At 52.9% G+C, this 18,585-nt stretch overlaps 3 protein-coding genes and 1 long non-coding RNA gene across 6 annotated transcripts in view; 1 reads left to right on the plus strand and 3 right to left on the minus strand.

Annotated features, from left to right (window-relative positions):
• Nucleotides 1-334: 334 nt before the first annotated feature.
• Nucleotides 335-10,636, minus strand: MYCBPAP (MYCBP associated protein). The gene is made up of 17 exons (XM_050908572.1): nt 10,422-10,636; nt 10,217-10,320; nt 9,538-9,709; nt 9,097-9,212; nt 8,218-8,368; nt 7,843-7,958; nt 7,032-7,132; nt 6,268-6,379; nt 5,729-5,918; nt 5,016-5,203; nt 4,308-4,454; nt 3,844-4,128; nt 2,870-2,991; nt 2,003-2,115; nt 1,374-1,507; nt 980-1,165; nt 335-483 (listed from the first exon to the last, which is right to left on the minus strand). Exons 1-17 carry the CDS (start codon nt 10,633-10,635, stop codon nt 379-381), a joined length of 2,556 nt encoding a protein of 851 aa, XP_050764529.1. The 5' UTR covers nt 10,636; the 3' UTR covers nt 335-378.
• Nucleotides 10,637-12,470: 1,834 nt separating this feature from the next.
• On the minus strand, nt 12,471-15,196 carry RSAD1 (radical S-adenosyl methionine domain containing 1). Its single transcript, XM_050908652.1, has 9 exons — nt 15,041-15,196; nt 14,236-14,369; nt 13,947-14,151; nt 13,503-13,868; nt 13,341-13,404; nt 13,096-13,243; nt 12,967-13,021; nt 12,774-12,877; nt 12,471-12,693 (listed from the first exon to the last, which is right to left on the minus strand). Exons 1-9 carry the CDS (start codon nt 15,194-15,196, stop codon nt 12,471-12,473), a joined length of 1,455 nt encoding a protein of 484 aa, XP_050764609.1.
• Nucleotides 15,197-15,846: 650 nt separating this feature from the next.
• LOC127024169 (uncharacterized) lies at nt 15,847-17,181 on the plus strand. Its single transcript, XR_007767529.1, has 3 exons — nt 15,847-15,896; nt 16,201-16,269; nt 16,724-17,181. It is a non-coding gene; the product is annotated as an uncharacterized LOC127024169 (long non-coding RNA).
• A 429-nt stretch (nt 17,182-17,610) lies between these two features.
• Nucleotides 17,611-18,585, minus strand: part of ACSF2 (acyl-CoA synthetase family member 2) — a 37,833-nt gene continuing 36,858 nt past the window's right edge. For all 3 annotated transcript variants that reach the window (XM_050908455.1, XM_050908454.1, XM_050908456.1), the window contains 3 exons: nt 18,176-18,286; nt 17,918-17,986; nt 17,611-17,822 (listed from right to left, as the gene is read on the minus strand). In XM_050908455.1, the coding sequence (XP_050764412.1) occupies nt 17,772-17,822; nt 17,918-17,986; nt 18,176-18,286 (231 nt within the window). In that variant the 3' untranslated portion in view covers nt 17,611-17,771. The remainder of the gene's footprint in view (nt 17,823-17,917; nt 17,987-18,175; nt 18,287-18,585) is intronic.

Genomic DNA, 18,585 nt, shown 5'->3' on the forward strand with positions numbered 1-18,585 from the left:
TAAGTTACTGTCCTGGTGCTTGGGCTCATGAGTACAAAGGACACTCTCTGCTCACTCACCCGCTAGCCAAGCAAGATCGAGAAACAAAGAATAAGACATATCTCATGTTGACTGGCGCTTTTAAATTCTTCTTCCTTAGCAGAAATGCCAGTATTTTCTAGTCTTAACAGTTTCTGAGGCTGTGATATTTCTTGCCTTGTCTCTTCTTGGCAAGCGATCATCTGTAGAAGTAACAGATGATCTAGCAATAGTCTCGCATCACAGCATGTCAGAAAAGAGGCGGCCCAGTATTTGTAACCATTGCATCACTTCAGAAAGAAGAATCTCCACTTGATCTGTGTAAATATGGTTATTTATTTTTTTAAAGTAAGTCTATTTCTAATTACAAAGGGCTTCACTCTCCCACTTTAGAGCACCTTTTTTCTTTAGTTCCTCAAATAAAGAAACCATTTTGCTCACCATTGAATCCAGCAGCCCATAAACCTGCAGCAGAAATTAACAGAAGATAGTTGTGGTGAAAACACATGAAGAAATCCTGATGACAAGGCTGACAGACAGAGAGATGGTTTCTCACACACATTAACATATGGGCATGCACACAATCACATAAAAGTGGCTGCCTGCTAACAGCGCTTAGCTCTAGTAATAACTTTTCTGGCTATGAAGTGTGTTTAACATTATCCGAGATGCAATTAATTCTGCTGATCCCTCAAGAGTCCGCAAGCATGCTAAAGACATCCCAGATAGAAATCCCGCATGTGGCTACGTGATGGCTGGATTTATGTTAACAGGTTCCAGGCTGGAATAAAGGACATCTTACTTCGTATTTCACACTTACCTTGCTACAGAATTACAGACATATGTTTGTCAGTTTTCTGAGTTTAACAAAGTGCTTACCTCACCACTTAAGCTTCAATGCAAGCTTACAAGCAAAGAACAAAAACAAGAAACAAAAGATAGAAGCTTTCCTCAGACTCACTTCAATATAAAGTTTTTCCTGGTATGTCGCAAACAAAATAGGGTCCACCTGCTCCTGAGGAGGTTCTACTGTATCCATAGTTACATCTTCCACGGGCTGTGCTCCCTCTTTCACCTCCTGCGATGAAGTGGAAGATTTCAGCTTTTTCTCATCTTTTACTTTTAACTTTCTGCTGCTTGGCCATTCCTATTCAGGGACAGACAGAAAAAAAAAAAAAAAAAAAAAAAGAAGGTGACATAGGTCAGAACATCTTTCAGATTGCTGCAAGATGCACCTCCCAGAAGCAGCACCTCTTTCACTGGGTTGGAAGTCAGCTCAAACTGAGGATACACAACCTCAGAATGGATCACGCTGTCCCCAGCACCTAGGTTTCAATAGGCATCCCAACACATACCTCCTTCTCTTTCCCTGCTGTCTTTGTTGTTCTTTTTTTGCCTTCTTTATCCTTACCACCACATGACCTTTTCTCTTCTTTCCTAGTGGTTATTCTGTCTTCCTTTCCTCCTTTTATAGGTTGCTTTACTTCCACTACAAAAGAAAATTTCGATTACCTAAAAGCGACATTTTCACATCCAGAAAGACAAGCCCACTGCACTCACACCGTGGAAGTACATTACTTTTGCAATGCATTTTCCTCTTTTTATTTATCTGAGCTGTACTGCACTGAAAAACACTACCTTGAAGAGTACTTTGTTTAAATAAGGAATCAACAGGTCTCAGACGTGTATCAGAACAAGCCTGTAAGACAGCTAATAGTGAGATAGGATTGTCTGAGTTAGTTGGTGTGAAAACCATGGCTACATCTAGCTAAATTAAAAGGCTTATTTGTGTGGTGGTTTTTTAATGACACCAAACCACAGATCACAATTAGTATCACACAATCTGCCATTTTTTCTGATGCATTTTCTTATAAAAGCTTTGAGGGGGAACTGGTGAAATTGCCATTTCAGTTGAAATTCAGCACATTTTCTGCATTTCCAACAGTCCACAGAAACCGGTTGCTGTGCTAAAACTACCATTTACCTGTTTCCTCTGGAACATCTACATAGGTGTCCTTCTCAGGCAAGCCAAGCAGGGATCTCAGCTTCAGAGACCGACTCACCAGACCATCAATTGTTTCACGCCACAGCTGGAGACTGAGAAAAGTAGCAGGATCAGAAAGGAGACAAGTACAGCAACTGCCATCTCCTTTTACCCTGTGCCCAGGAGTGAAGGCACCTTACAGCTGAGAGCTGCTCTGTCCAACTAAACCAATAAAATAGCACCCGCCATCTAAAAATCTGTGCAGAGGGATGCTAAATTACTTTCCTCATGTTAGAGCCCTCTGATGTCTCAATGGTTTGCAAACCAATGGGCTCGTATGGACCCATAAATATTACTGTGAAACTAGATCGGCTCTTCAACATGACACGTGTTGGTAAATCAGCATCAACCTGCTCTCTGTGTTTACCAAGAGGAACTGCATCCGTCTAATTTAGAAGCAACTAGAAGCTGTTCGTATGTTTGCAGTCTGAAAGCCTGAGCAAAGAACAGAGAGACTGTATGAGGGAGGATATAGTTATCTGAGTAAAAGGGTACAGAAAATTACCCAAAGGTTTCATAAATACAGACTAGAATAATCTGGCCAGAAATAATCTTGTATACTCCCCAAAATTACATGAATTTAATATTCTAAACTTATCTCCAGGGAAGAAAAAAAAAAAAAAAAAAAAAGGGCATTTGGGTCCTAGACAGCTGCTACAATTAAGCTATAAAAAACCAGAGTGTAAAGACGACTTCTAGACCTCATATAATTATCTGCACTCTGAATCACAACGCTTGCAACAGAGCTTGCTAAGGCTGTTGATCGCACGATGCATTTACAAACTTTATCCTGCAAAGGTAACGCACCAGGTTTGATACAAAAGGTCTGACTGAGCTGGCCTCTGTTCAACACACAGCTCCAGTGCTGCCTTATTGAGCTGGGTCAGTGCTTCTTCTCGCTGCTCCTCCTTGGGGATTGACTTTATAGCCTGATGCGAGAGAAAACACAGGGTCTGTGAAGCGAGCGCTTCTTCTCAGCCTTCATTCCCAGTCCGTGGACCCTGAGCTCAATGGAGCACACACCACGGCTCTCTTCCTGGACACCAGTCTGAAACCAGGTTGCACTGGGCACTTAGGCACCCAGGTGCGGCCTCCTATACAGCTGGGATTTGGCCAAGGTGCACACACGACCCAAGATCTGGGGAGCAATCCCAGACCCCCCAGTCAGATTGACAGTAAGCCCCTTTGCAACTTCACAGGTGTGCTGGAGAACAGGGATTCTAGCGTGCTAGGCGGCCTCGAAGTAAAGATTAGTTATAAAAGCAGCAGAGCGGTTTCCAAGAGAGCACTACAGAAAAACCGTGCTGACAGAATCCAAACCACTCTTGCTTTAATCTAGGGAGGTCTGTACTTTATCCACAGCCTGTCGTGAGTGCCCCCTTAGGGCTCTGATGAATAGGAAGGACTCTCCAAGGAGAGGAGCCCTTGGGGAAGCCACAGGAGGCTGTAGGATTAGCTTGTCCCCCCGCATTCAGTCCTGGGACGACAGAAATCTAATGGGGGAAGAGCTTAAAATATCTATTACATTGTGTTGTTCTCTTTTCTTCTTCACACAACAGCCCTCAAAGTCTCTCTTGGGAATCTCTTTAGAAGAGCACTGCGGGTGTGGTCAGCAGAGCTGAAGTGCTTTTCTGCGACACACATCATAAATCGTCTCTGACTCACAGCACATTGGAAGCAGACCTTTGGGTGGGCTCACACTGGGGTAGGCCTGGCTATTCGTAGGGAAAATGAAAACACCATCAGCTTGTCATAGCACTAGAAGGAACAGGGGTGACCACCTGCTTAAAGTCCTTGAAGGAGAGGTTCCATCCTGAGGGGCCTGGTTCTTCCTCCTCCACGTTCGTCATTTGACTCGGAGCCTCCTTGAGTGTGTTCTTCCAAGCTGGGACCTCTGTGGTGCTGCTCTGAGCAGGGAGAGCCTCTGAGGCACTCTCCTGGTACTGCATGTCCTCCGCAGTGCTCTTCTGCCCCGAGGGCACTTTCTCCTCAAAGGCTGAAGGAACAGTGACGTGCTGTCTCCATAGTTCATGCAGCTGCTTTACCACTTGATGCTGATAATGCAACTGTGATAATGGGGAAAAGGTAAATAGTGAAACGAGCTATGCCTTTCCTCTACAAACCTAATTGTTAAAGCCACCATGGCAGACTATGCCAGCCTCCAGAAACCCAGGGATGCACCAGCCCTGTGGGTCTTCCCTCCCTGCTATTTCAGTTGTGTAGCCCATCAAATAGCAAACGTCACCTCAGGATTCTTCTGGTGGAACAACTCTTCCTCTGTGACATAGGCACCCACAGGAGATGGGGTGCGCTCTGGGGTCCGAATTTGGACAAGAAGTTCCTTCAGACTCTCTTCTACTATAGTAGCACCTTCTCGAGCAGCCAGGTCACTCTGAGGCACCACAACAAGAACAACATGTGTGAGTCCCCGTTCCATATACGTTCACACCCACGCTAGTAACCACATGTATACGTTACACAGGGTTACAAGGACAAGAATAACTGCAAACCCTGCTAAGCAGAGCGATACTTACAACAGCTTTTCAAATAAACCCTACAAGTCCTCCCCCAAAACTATACTTTTCAAAGCATAGTGTAATTTTCAACTTATACCTTAACTGATATCATAGTGTATGACACATAATCCCATCCCCACTAAGTAACTAATGAAATTCATTACCAACAGAAAATTAATTCTTTAAAGGACCAGTGTGAACAGTTTAGGAGACACAATCATGTCTTTATTAACAACATTACAATAGACTGCAGAGTTCTTCCATTTTATTTAGCAAACCTGCTCAAGTATGTACAGATGTTCTGTAAATAAATAATCATCTCACTCTCAGCCCTAATTGCATAGCAATAAAAATACCATGTCATCCACTCCCACCCTTATCCTCTATTTGCATATTAAGTTCAAAGCTCACAGTTACCCAGTTACATGCTTGGTTACCTCCAGTTTCTCTCTGAGGTCAGCCAATTTATCCTCATACACAGCAATTCCCCAAAGGGTCACCTGCAGCAGAGCTCCTCCTAATAACAGAGGATGTGTCCTAAATTCCCAGGACTCGCTGAAAATGCCTGGTCCCTCTGACTTGAAAAGAAAGAAAAACTTCCTAGTTTCTCCAGGCAAAATTACACCTGAAATAAGAGAGAAAATGCATCGGTCTGCAAGAAGCCACCTGGTTAACTTGACCCTTTTCCAACCCCACCCCGAGTGTCTTATCTCTGTAAGAGACTCTTTCCCCATAGCTTAGCTGGTTATCACGCTTCATCCAGCTATCTTCCTCCTTCCAGATTTACTGCCAGTCACCATGTTACTGAACTGGTGTTATTTCCACTGCACACTCCTTCTACAGCAAGCTCAGTACTCTCTCTGGCAGATTATGCCCAGTTTGCCATCAGAAAATTATTCACTTCTCAATATTCCACCCATTTACATTCAGAGTAGGAGCAACCTCCCTTCCTTTCAGTCCCGTGAAAGGGATCTGCCTCGTACACCTCTTTTGGTGTGAGTCAGCTCTGATGCCCAAGGTGGCTTCCTAAGGAGAATCACCCAACAGGCTTGCTCTGCCATTAGTCAGACTTCGCATCTCAGATGATAACTCCTGAATACGTGCTCTCTGGTCTATGTACAAAGGTCTCGGAGATCAGCAGCTCTCATACCTGGTCTGGTATCAAAGTAAAACCACTGCATCCTCTTCCCCTTGGTTTCTCTGGAGGGAATCTGCTGGGGAAGCCTCATCCAGTTATAGGAAATGGCAGCTGTGCCATCATTGCTCACTGTCAGGGAGCTTTCAGCTTTCTCACCAGCCAGAGTCTCAAAGGTGAGCCGGGCAGCAATGCCAATTTCACCCTACAAGGGAGAGCAAAAAGACAAAGATAACAATTTCTACCCTGTCTGGCAGGATTTATCTTGCCTGAAGTCATACCACAAATAAGAGGTTGAGCCTTGGTAGAGAACTTGTAAGGCAGGTCCAATGAAGCAGCCATTATACAGAGCGAGCCTGGGAATCTGAGCTTCACACCACAGAGAGAGCAATCTCTTCTGTTTCTAGATCTCTCCGGAGCAAACACAGGGATTCTCTACTATGCTCAGAATAAATCCCCCATTCTCTGCCCTGGGAGTGACACTCATTGTACAGCTGTGACTTGGGAACTCAAGCAGGCTTAGCTTGACTAAACAATAAAAAGCACACAATTACCCTGCAAGAAGTGGTGCAGTTGATCCAACGAGCAGGCTGGCCACAGAAATCCAAAGATGGACCCGGTATTGCTTCTGGAACCACATCGGGGTAGTCGCTTAAGGAGTCACTGCTAAAGAAAACAAGAGCCAGCGTTTTCGTGGAGTGAAATTCACTTTCAGAGAGGAGCGAACCAGGGGTGATTTACAAGACCCTATAAGAAATAATCCCACCTAATGCTTTTCCACAGCCACCTCTTCAGGGGCAGAGCCCTGCAGATGTGGTAAACTCCAGCTAGCTACTTGTCACCATCAAGGAGGACAGGACAGCCAGAACATTAAAGAATGATAACCACCTAAGGAAGGCTGAGGGTGCATGACTAAGGAGAAGAGGCCCTCGGGTTGCGCCCATTACAGATGGACAGGACAGGGAAAAAAGGCAAATGAATGATGGAAGTGGAAAGCTGGAAAAAGACAACCAGATGGAGGTAATTTAGAGCAGAATCCCCACCCTGCCTAATGTAAGCTCTGGAGCCACACAGAGGGAAGACTGGAAGAAGGGCCTCAAAAAAACTTTTGTCTGATTCTTGTTCCTTAGGCACAAGGCCCCAAGGCACAAAGGAACTGCTTGATTCCTAAATCTGGTGATAATAATATTAGAATATACCTTTTATTGTGCCCCAGTGGAGACTCCTCTCCGTTCTGGATAGGAACAGCTAAGGATACCCTTACAGAACAGTGGTGCACACCCAAAATTCTTTATTTCTGCCATGAAGTAAAACTTACAGGGTCTCAGACTCTTCAGAAGTGGTGGAACGTGGTAAAGGCTCTGTTGAGACAGATGTGAAAGGCTGTCCTTTACCGATCACCTCCAGGCCATCCAGATCCTGAAGATACAGAAAAATGACCAACTCAAGATTTCTCTTTTTACATAGAAAGGAAGTTAAAATACCAGACAAATGTACCAACTGAGTCAAGTAAAGTGAAGTTGAGGTCTCTTGCTCCTAAGATGGTTTTTAGAGATATCCAATGAATGTTCAAAAGATAGAGGAAGGAACCAATTCTGCGTCTCCCAAGAATCCTAGATGACTGCACTCCCCACTACACATGATGCATGGATGGGAAAAGTCTCCTTCACACACGTTTCTCATCCCCAGAGCCAGGTTTCAGAAAGAAAAAGGTGAGGTTTGTTCAGTTTTTTAAGAGGAGGGGCTACCTGCCTTCAGGAGATTATTTCAGATGCATGTCTTCCACATGGGTAGAGGTGTCTTCCCTCCGCCCTGAGGCACTAAATCAAATTCCTACACCAGTATTTGGCAGGTTTTTTCTTGCCTAGGTCTCAGCAGCTGCATGCTGCCAGTTTGGTGTTCTATTCTGAGGCTCCTAGACCACTCCATGCAAACCTGAGGGAGGCTAGACAACTCTTTCATGAGTGTGGCCCTTTGGAAATGTGGGAACTTCCAAGACAAGTACTGTGGGGCTAAGTTTTAGATTCCTAACGCTTTTTCAGATCCAGTTCTTGGCAATTTTATGTTACTCTACAGCATCTGACAAGAGACAAGAGATGCAAAGAATGTCCTCGCTCCTCTAGTCTTACCGGCTTATAAAAATCTAGCTCCTCTAGGACAGATTTTAGCTCCTGCCGTCGATGTTTCAGGAAAAGACTCTTATCCCAGGTTAGATGGAAAGGGATCTTCTTTGGAGGCTTCAGACCTGTGGAAATACCCATACAAGAGTTCACTGTCTACATACGCACATGCCTATTAATTCCACTCTCTGCCAAACTTTGGTCTCATGGTGTTTTAAAGAGGAGGTCCAACAGATGACTGGGAAGCAGCTTGTGCTGCACCTGTCGGAAGGGACAACTATAATGTGAGCCTCCGTATTCGCCGGAGGCACTGTTTCTTTCTGCTGCTCCCTCCACACTTGTACCCCATTTCCGTGGAATGACCTCCCTGCGATGTTCCCTTACCCGTTTCCATCCGGACAGTGTGGGGTTTCCCCACATGAGTGATTGGCTCTGGGTAGCCACGTTCTCTCTGAGTCAGAGTCATCGTCAAGCCGGTGAGTTCATCTCCAATACGCTCGGGCTGGCTCCAGAACTCGCTTCCTCTTCGGTAGCCCTAGGGCGGAAAACAAGGCTCCCACTGACGCTTTCAGAGGCGTAAGGCTGCCTGCTATTTTCACAGGGACTAGAAGCTAAAAAGAAGCAGGGGTCTAACTCTGCTTATACCGATATTTTAAAAGTCTATAAATTATCACTTTCTGCAGAGCAAGCCAAAATTTCTATCATCAGGCTGCTGTCAAAGACAAAAGACGACTTTCTTCTAGCTAGTGCTACATGAAGGTTGAATGATATTAAAATAATGCCTCCCATAAATGCAAATTCTTTGATAGTGCTATAAATGTAGAGAAATTATTTTAATATAGGATACTCCCATAATCCTCCTGACTTACCCATACCCCTTTCTCCATGGCAATCGCTAAAATTCGAGCCTGAAGCTATCAGATCCTTCTGTCCCTGGAACAGCAATTGCAGCATGTCCCCATGCCACTTCCCAGTGCGTGACAGTCTTTGGTGATAATCAAGAAATGCCACTTGCCCACGTACAGTTCGTTAGCAAGGAGCCAAAGCACACCACCACCTTCCTCTGACTAGTACGGATAGCACAGTTCATGTTTTTATTTTTAAAGTCACTGAAAGCTCTGCTTGCACACTAGGCTGAAGGACTTAGAGTGGCTTTGATAAATATCTAATGACAGGTCTTCAGAGATGTTACTCATAACACCAGTGCCTTAGCTCTTTCACAAGAACAGAGCAATCAGGATGCAGAGCAAGTGGGGCTCCCACCTTTCCAGGAAGCAGGGCAGGAAGACTCCGGTCAATGAGGTCACGTTCTTCCTGGATTTGCCTGTAATCCTCTGAGATGCTCATCAGCAATTCATTCTCCGGCCTCTGAAGAATTTCTATAAAGAAGAAACGTCAAATCATTGGTGCTGCACTACTTCTGGGCACACCCTTTACCACTACTATTGTTCACGTGTAACCCCCTTACGCTGTCCCCCACCAAATCCACTGCCCTTTCCCCAGCCAGAACCACCAGCTCACCTCCCCACAGCATCCACGGCCACTAGCACTAGCAGCGCGGGGAGCTCCGAGAACATGGAAGCAGACTGCAACGGCAATAGGATTAACCCTGGTCAGCTATGACCATTACAATTTGTTCTGGTGCCATCAAACTCCTCCATCTGCACACAGAATTTCACAGAACGAGGCCTCAGCTTTTCTCACCTCCTAGATGTTTCTCCTGCTTTTTCCTGATTGCCATATTACGGTGCCAGTTCTGGAGAGCTTTGTGCTCTGCTAGTGGGGTCTGATGAACCTTTTTCTTCTCTCGTCCATGTTCCTCTTTTAAAGCTGCTGCAGGAACATCTGGACAAGAACCCTCAATAAAATCTGCTATCTGAAGAGAAAGGAAACATTAAATTAACCTCTCCATGCACACACGGCCACCACAACGAGAATGGGAGAGGGGAGGAGAAAAGAATTCTTCAGATTGACAGTACTTTTACTTTATCACCCTGAGAGGAACAAAACCAGGGCACTAGGAACACACTCAGAAACAATGGAAGGATTTATCTCAGTAATTAGACTCGAGCAATGGCATTGCTGCAACACCAGCTCTTCCCTTGCAAGCCTGACGCCATCAGCAGAAGCACATACAGAAGAGGAAGCCGCTGTAATTCTTCACTCCATGACCTCGTCCTGCACACAGGACTTCAAAACCTGCTGGTGCAGTTCCTCTGAAGGCAAGCCCTCTCCGCAGAGTATGACAAGGCTGGGAAAACCACACCTCAGGCCTGACCTGTTCCTGATAGGTGCTGAAAAGCATCGAAAGGTACTGTAGGCACCGCACTCCACCTCCAGAAAAGTGCCGCACAGCAGCATTTTTGTAACTTTACAAACCAACCTGAGCGTTTCCTCTGGCCAAGGCTTCCATCTTGAACTCCTGGAGACTTCCCAAAATGTGATGGGGGAGAATCTCTTCACAGCCATCACCAAACAGTCCTGGTCCTAGAACACACGCACAAAAAAACCCAACCCCAGAGCCAGGTCACTAAAGCTAGGCTTAGCAAAACCAAAATCCAAAGATAAGATGTGAAGTTTAGCCCTACCAGAAAAAGTCAGTGATTCCCGGGGCGCCTTTGAGAACGCAGGATATGCTACAAGGAGATGTACTGCCTTCTTTGTCTCTTTGGGTCGGTATTTTCGAACGAGGTATTTCCTCCTAACTGGAATTCTCCCAGCATCATGGGGAAGGTGTGGAGCATGGAGCTTCAGAAAATAAACAGTCGCAATGCAATTAGGTACATACTGACTCACCTGCATTCCTTCTGATCCTTCTAGGATATGCAGAGAAGTCATATCAGTACAGGCTGTTCCTCCCCTCAGAGGCATGTTACACGACTGCAGAGATACCAGCTTAGTTACTGTCTTACTCTTCTGGACTCTGCTTTATAACTGGGGCAGGGAAAAGAGAGTTTTAAATCACTTTCCCAATAGTTTTCTGCTGCGTCACTTGGTGCCAAATGCTTCCACTCACCCAGTTTGACCCGAGTTTTGGAAGGGACACCATGATAGTTACTGCACAACTTACACGTCTTATTAGACCAGAAAGTTAGAAATGTAATTTTGAAGGGGCAGATGACTTATCCCTCCATTTGAAAAGATTGTGTAAGGATCAATAATCCTTTACTTTTAGCAACTGAACCTGATGATCTGACAAGTCATAAAAAGCAGGACAGACAAAATGGAATGAGAACTGAACGCCAAGAGCGGGTTTTGGTTTAAGTAAATGGACGGCACCCTCTGTTAAACAGACAAAATGAAAGGAGAGCGTCAGTTAAAGTAGCTGTTTCTATCAGTAAAAATACATACTTTCTCCAGGTCCTCCACCTTAATTGCAAGTGCCTGGATGTCATCTCCTTGCAGAACACACGAAACGGGCTCAGGCTCTTCTGCAATTGTTGAGGAGGACAGTTCATGTGTCTTTTCCTTCTTGTCTGAAAAACAGAAGAGACCTCCTCTTCAGTCTCCCAAGGAAACCCCATCTTTCTCTTTCAGCCTGGTTATTCATTTCCAGCTGAACTATGTTTTGCATCTTTTTTTTTTTTTTTGAAGGTTGCACAGAACAATTAAATTCAGCACCTCTTACAACTGGAAAAATCAAACTCTGAGAAGCTACAAGGACCAAACTGGGTCACTAGGATTCAACTGTCTCACGCTTTATTCTAGATGAGAGACAACGGATGAGATATAAACACAGCCGGTGCTTCCTGCAGGTAGAAGAACAAATCCCTGGAAAGTTTCCTACTCCAGCTGCAAGTGCAAGCACACAGCTTCCCTACGCTCACCAAGCACAACTCGGATAGCAAGCCCCTGGATTTTCAGAAGCTCCTAAATAGCAAAATAGCTCCTAAATAGCGAAACCCCTGCAGAGCCGGGCGCAGGGCAGTGCTCCCCGGTGCAGGCCGCCGCCGGGCAGGGCCGCAGCTGAGGCAATCCCACCGGGGGTTTGTTTCTCCCCTTAACCTGCAAGTCCCTCCGGCTGGGACTGGCTCCTTGACACGCGTGGAGCCTTTCCAGGTTTTTAAAAAAAAAAAAAGAATAAATGGGGGATCACCGCGCGGGGAAGGGGTTGTTTACGGTGGCTTCAACGCACGGCTCGGGAGCGGCGGGGATCCCCCGGCCGGGCGAGCAAGGCCCCGGCCGTGCCGAGGGCTCAAGCCAGGCCCGGGGCCCGGCCTCCAGCCGCCGCCGCCGCCGCCCCAGCCGTACCCGGTGGGGTGCCGGGTCGGGGCTCCCGCCGGGCCGCCCCGGGCCCCCAGCAGCGCCGCCGCATCCCGCCGGCCCGCTCCGCGCCCGGGCGCCATGGCAACAGCCGCCGAGAAGCCGCCCGCGCCGCCTAGAGGGGCGCCTCCCGCCGCGACTCTATGGTACCGCTTCCGGAGGACGGGACGGCACCGCCCGCTGCGGGCACCGCCCCGCGGCGTCGGAGTCCCGCGCATGCGCGGTGCGGCAGAGGCCTAAGCTGGGCCTAGCAGCGCCGAGCACCGGGGCCTGCCGAGCACCGGGGCGGAGCCGCCCGGCGGCGCCCAGCCGCTCCCACGGCGCGATGCCGCTGCCCCCAACACCCCTGTCAGCCAGCACACAGCTCTCGCTTTTTATTCTCCACTGCTTACAACCCCTGCGTGCCCCACGGCCTCGCCACCGGCCCCGTCCCCTGTCCGGCTCCTCCTTGGGGCCCCGCCGCCACAGTCCGGCACAGCTCCCCGTCCGGGGTGTGCCGGGGCGGCTGGCAGGGCCCAGCGGCGCTGCAGCTGGCACAGCAGGTCGGGCAGCAGCGAGTCCAGCAGGGCCAGGCCCTCCCACGTACACCGCAGGCCGCTGGGGAAGAAGCGGCGGCTGAGCCCCGGCTCTGCGCAGGAGCCGACCCCCCCAGCCACCATGGCACCCCCGGGGCTCACCCGCCATCCAGGACCAGCCAGCCCTGCTGCTGCAGTGCCTTCGCTTCCCCCGGCACCCCGAACACGGCCTCCAGGCTGAGGTGGGGGGAGAAGTGCCCCCAGCGCTGTGCGCGCCCAAGGCGCAGAGAGGGTCGTTAGCGATGGGTCGTTAGGGGCAGGTGGATGCGGGGTTCCCCCACGCGTGGCTCCTCACCTCGTGGGTGACACCCTCGTCCGTGCGCAGTCCCAGGGCGAGCACCTCCTCCAGCCTGCGGGTGCGTGGAGAGCTGTAGGGCAGGATGGCAGGGGAGGAGGGGGCGCAGGGTGGGACCCCCGTACTCACTGCTCCAGCGGGCTCAGCACCACCCGCCTCCTGGTGCCGTGGCCCCGGCTCTGCACCTCCCGCATCCAGGCGTCAGGCTCTAGCGTCTGGACACGGGCCTCCCGGCTGCGGCCACCCTCGCCCCGTGGCACAAACCGCCCGTGCGCCCCTGCAACAGTGGGGGGGGGACACAACAGTGGAGTTCAGGGGGCACACACGGCCAGGCATGCCTCCCCCCCACCGGCCTCCCCGTCACCCCGGCTTACCTGGCCCCACGCCGACGTACTGCTCGGCCCGCCAGTATGAGAGGTTGTGGGTGCTGAGGGCGCCCTGGGGGAGAGCGTTGCATGGGGTGAGGGGGGGGGGGGCTGAGCCTGCTGGGGGGGTAGCATGGCATGGGGGGAGGCACGGCACGGGGGGCACCCCACCTTCCTCGCAAAATTGGAGACCTCGTACTGCTGGAAGCCGGCAGCCGTCAGCACGGCGCGGGCTCTCTGGTACATGTCAGCCAGGAGGTCCGGGGGGGGTGCGGGCAGGGCCCCCCCCCAGACCTGTGCCGCCAGGGCCGTGCCCCGCTCCAGCGTCAGCTGGTACAGGGAGACGTGGTCGTCGCAGAGCCCCAGCGCCGCCTCCAGCCCGCGGGCCCAGGCGCCCCAGCTCTGCCCCGGCAGCCCAAAGAGGAGGTCGATGGAGGTTCGGCCGGGGAAGAGCCCCCGTGCCACCTCCACGGTCCCCCGCGCCTCCGCCGCCGTGTGCTCCCGGCCCAGCAGCCGCAGCTCAGCGTCGTCCAGTGACTGTGGAGGGAGCACGGTGGTGGTGGGGGGCACGGGGGGGGGGCTGCGGGTCACGGGATGGGGGAGAGCCCCTCTCACCTGGACGCCAACGGAGAGGCGGTTGATGCCGGCCGCCCTGAAGCCGGCGAGGCGCGGTGTGGCGGCGGAGCTGGGGTTGGCTTCCAGCGTGACCTCGGCGCTGGCGGGGAGGTGGGCAGCCCCGGCCACGGCCTCCAGCACCGCCGCGATGGTGTGGGGGCTGGCCAGGCTGGGGGTGCCCCCGCCGAAGAAGACGGAGGTGACGCTGTAGGGCAGAGAGGGTGGGGAGGCTGCGGGCAGGTGCCAAAGGGCCCCGCGCCCCCTCGAGCCCCCCCACCCACGCACCCACCTCTGCACCTGGCTGAGGCGGAGCAGGGTGCGTGCCTCCCGCACCAGGCAGGCGCGCACGGCCGCCTCGTCCACCGCCGGCACCACGTACTTGTTGAAGTTGCAGTAGGAGCAGCGCTTGCGGCAGTAGGGCCACTGCGGGCACGGGGCGCCGTGGGGGACGGCTGCGCCCCCACCCCCAGGCACCCCACTTTGGGGAGGGGGACAGTCCCAGCCCCATGCACGGGCCCCAGCGCTCCCCACCTGCCCCAGGGGCACAAGGCGCACGCCCCATGGGTGCCCCCTTTCACGTGCACGGCTCAAGGACCCCCTCAGCACCCCCCACATGCGCCCTACGATACGTGCAAGGCCGGGATGCCCCCCTATGTGTGCAAGCCCCGGGGTCCTGCATGCCCCCACGTGTGCAAGCCCCATGATCCCACATTCACCCCCCCGATGTGTGCAAGCCCCAGGTCCCATGTGCGTCCCCACGTGTGCAAGCCCCGGGGTACCTCCCCCCACGTGTGCAAGCCCCGGAATCCCCGTGCACCCCCCACGGGTGGAAGCCCGGGATCCCCATGTGCCCCCCACGTGTCCAAGCCCCGGGGTCCCCGTGCACCCCCCACGGGTGGAAGCCCGGGGCCCCCGTGCGCCTCCCACGTGTGCAAGCCCTGGGATCCCCGTGCACCCCCCACGTGTGCAAGCCCCGGGATCCCCGTGCACCCCCCACGGGTGGAAGCCCGGGATCCCCATGCGCCCCCCACGTGTGCAAGCCCCGGGATCCCCGTGCACCCCCCACGGGTGGAAGCCCGGGGTTCCTCGCTCACGTGCACGTAGAGCGCGGCCGTGGCGGGGGCGGCCGGTTCTGGGGCCGGTCCCCGGGCAGGACCCGCTCCCGGACCCCGTCCCGGGCCGCCCCCGCCGGGCCCCGCCGCAGCGATCGCCGCCGTCGCCGCCGCCGCCCGCCACCCCCGCGCCGCCATGGGTCCCCGCGGGCTGCGGCACCGCCCCGCCCCGAGGCGGGCACCGAGCCTCGGCAGCCCTGCCGAACCCCGGGGGTACGGCGGTGGCGGGGAGGGGAAGGGGGAAGGAGGAGGGAGGGAGAGGAGGGGCAGAGCCCTTTGCTTCCAGCGAGGCGGTGCGGGGGATGGCAGCTGGGGATGGCGGGGCCGACGTCCTTCCCCGATGCCGTCCCGGGCACACGGTGCCGAGGAGGCTCGGGCAGCCCCGGGATCTGCCCCCGCAGCCGCCTCCCCCGGCTGCCCCTCCGGGGCTGGAGGAGGGTTTTCCAGTTCAGGGGCTGCTCAGCGTTTCTGTGAAGGGAGCCGTGGCGTGCCTCCACGCAGGGTTGTGCAAACCCGGTGCTGACGGTCCCAGGCGTTATTTTTTCTTAATTTGCTCTATTAATAGCTATGGAGAAGTGAGAAATGCCTATGACAAAAAGGCTGTGGCCGTAGATTCCTGTTTCCAGGCCAGGAACGGGTAGTTCGGAGTAACCCACCCCTGACGTAACCCTCCCTTCCCTGGGAAGAGCCCCCGGCTGCCGGGAGTTTCCGAGCTGGCAGCAAGCACTATAAGAGCGGGACCCAGGTACAGGGAAAGGCAGAAGCCCTGGAACCTGCCTGCAGCCCCGCACACACCGAGGCCATGCTGCCAGCCACCAGCATCGGCCCTTCCCCTCCTGTGAGTATTTGCAGCCAGGGCTGCGTCATCCCGGGGGGCTGGGATGGCCACGGGACATCTCGGGAGGTGTCCTGGCCGGTGAGGGCTGGGTGCACCCCAGGGAAGGGGATGGCAGGGAAAGCTTCCCGGGCACCCAGGCTCTGCTGGGGCTCAGGACCCACGGATGGTGCAGCACCGCTCCCGGGACACGAGCAGAGCTCTGGGGAGCAGGGATGGGGTGACGGGGGTCTGTACCCCCGTGTACTGGCTGTGACTGGTGCCTGTACCCCCGTGTACTGGCTGTGACCGGTGCTGTGTTTCTCAGCAGTGTGTCTACCCACACAAGCCAGAGCTGACTTCACCTTCATTTCTTACCAGCGAACCCCCAATGACGGTGAGTACACGGGGCGCTTCTGGGCAGCACAGGGGTTGTGCAAAGGGTGGAGTTATCAGACAGGAACCAGAGGAGAAGCTCCTCTCACTGCAGGCCTGTCCTGCACCTGGGTTAGTGCTGTGGGAAGCAAAGGAAAGTAAAAAGTCCTTCCCTAAACATCAGACCTAGAGGTCCACTGCGTCCCCAGGGTCACTGGCTGCAGTTGCTGTAATGCAGGTAACAGTTCCGCCTCCAGGAAGGAAGGTTTATAACGGTCCTAAAACCAGGGTGGGGAGGAGACCTGAGTTTTGCTTGCACACATCCCACTTACTCGAGGGTGGGTGGAGGTGAAGCTAGTGAAACACGCTGACACCAGCCCCACGAGCAGTTTGGGAACGGTGGAGGAACTTGCTGGAGAGGCACGGTACAGAAAGGGTCTGACACAAACCATCCCATGGTTTTTTTTTCCTTTCAGAAAGCAGGCATGAACTGTGGGCTTGTCGTCCACTTGGTCTGCTTCCATGGGTAGAGCCCACGGTCCAGCTAGGGGATCCAGGAACGAGACCTTGCTGACGCTTCACCTCTCTCCCCGTCGCACCGTTTCCCCCCACTCGCCAGAGGAAGCCCCAGCACGGAGGTGGAGGCCCAGCCACTAGCCCTGCTTGGGAAGGAAGCAGGAGGGAGACGGCCGGGAGGTTGGCGAGAGTCGGCAGCAACGTTACCTGCTTCCCGGCTGGGGTGGGACACTTCTGCCGGCAAGGAAGAGGAGCTCTGCTCTTCCACTTCTCGGAGTAGTGTTTCATGGTTGGGAGGTACCAAATAACTCCCGTAAAATGCTGTCCCAGGTATGCTCTGCTTCACACTGCTGATGGGACAGGAACTTTGGTATTTCTGCAAAATCCTTACTGTCTTGTCCAAAACAATAAAATAAACAATGCCAAGTCTAGCTTGGAGAAGTTTCTTTGGGGGTCAGAAGGCCCAGGGGAGGTGTGGGAACAGGGCGAGCTTTTCCAGCCAGCTTTAGGGAGCCCCTTCCCATGCAAAGTCTCACTCTCTAAAGCCCCTGCCCCTCACTTCGAGTTCATCAGCTGTGTTATATGACCTCAGAGTCTCAGCAACACTCAAGCAGAGAAGGCATTTACCTACCTTGGGAAGCCAGGCCAGGCTGTTATGACTTAAAAATATCAGTAAAATACCTACCAGCATCTGTTCAAGTCCTCTGAAATGGCTGCAGCCAAATTGCTCAGAGAGACGCAAGATTTTAAAACCTTCATAAGGTCTTTCAGTAACCGGACAGAATTCCAGAAATAAGCATCTCTTCCTCACACCACAGTATTTCTGTTGGCAAAGAAACAAACCCAACTGGGAAAAAAGGCTCTCTTTTATTAACTAAAAGTGCCATCAGCCCGACATCAGGGAGAGGTGGTCTCCACTGTGTAGCCCAAGGCACAGGTGAAAAGCAGATGCAAAGCTGGCTGAAGCGGGGCTGATTTATCCTGGTTTTTTGCTCTGCCTTCCCGAGCTCAGAGCTGAAGGTGCTTCTCCATCTGCTCCCTCAACTTGTATTTCTGAATCTGGAATAAAGTGCAGAGAGGAGGAGGAAGAGAGACTCAGACAGGAGACGGGACAGGAGGCCAGGGCTCCTCCCCTGCCCCAGCCCCTCTCTTACCTTGCCTGAGACGGTGAGCGGGTACTGACCCACAAACACAATGTACCGCGGGATCTTGAAATGGGAGATCTGGGAAGAGAAAACCAACCGCTACGCAACCTGCCAGGAACAGCGTAGCCAGCCCAGCTGGTACTACCCAAGCTGGGACTGCCAGGGCTGGATCCCCAGTTGCTCTAAATCCCTGGGCTTTCATCTGCAAGTCCCCAGCAGCTGCTGGGTGTACTGGTCTGGCAGGGAACTGAGGACTGGGAGACCCACCTTCCCCTTGCAGAAAGCTTTAATCTCTTCCTCGGTGCAGTCCTGCCCAGCCTTCACTCGGATGCAGGCGCAGATCTCTTCTCCCATCCGCAAATCCTTCACACCAACCACCTGGTTGGGACAGACGGATGGTGTGACCCCTGGGGACATCCCTCTCCTCCCACAGGGTACGTGTGCTGGCCCACGGCACGAGCCCTGACCCGTATCACGGGATGCTGGAGCCGTGGCATGGGGCTGTGTAAAGGCAGTTTGAGCTGCCTGACCATCCCACCGGTGCTTCCTACACAACATCGAGCCCCCCTGGAAGGACTTCCCAACTGTTTGCCAGAGGAAAGGTGGCAGAGCAGGCTGGGCACCCAGACACCAGCACCTTCCTTTGGTTTTGCAAAGTCACTGGAGCAAGGGCTGAG

This window comes from Gymnogyps californianus, chromosome 19 (assembly GCF_018139145.2).
Source record: "Gymnogyps californianus isolate 813 chromosome 19, ASM1813914v2, whole genome shotgun sequence".
Taxonomy (NCBI): domain Eukaryota; kingdom Metazoa; phylum Chordata; class Aves; order Accipitriformes; family Cathartidae; genus Gymnogyps; species Gymnogyps californianus.

Excerpts from the sequence above, each read along its gene's own strand:
- RSAD1 (XM_050908652.1), bottom strand. The coding sequence starts at position 15,196 with ATGGCGGCGCGGGGGTGGCGGGCGGCGGCGGCGACGGCGGCGATCGCT. Across the intron at positions 13,244-13,340 it reads GTACGTCGGCGTGGGGCCAG|GGGCGCACGGGCGGTTTGTG; the intron begins GTAAGCCGGGGT and ends CCACTGTTGCAG. Across the intron at positions 12,878-12,966 it reads ACGAGGGTGTCACCCACGAG|CGCTGGGGGCACTTCTCCCC; the intron begins GTGAGGAGCCAC and ends GGGCGCGCACAG.
- MYCBPAP (XM_050908572.1), bottom strand. The coding sequence starts at position 10,635 with ATGCAGGTGAGTCAGTATGTACCTAATTGCATTGCGACTGTTTATTTT. Across the intron at positions 9,213-9,537 it reads GCAGGAGAAACATCTAGGAG|AAATTCTTCAGAGGCCGGAG; the intron begins GTGAGAAAAGCT and ends TCTTCTTTATAG. Across the intron at positions 2,992-3,843 it reads CCTTCAAGGACTTTAAGCAG|GCTATAAAGTCAATCCCCAA; the intron begins GTGGTCACCCCT and ends CTCTCGCATCAG.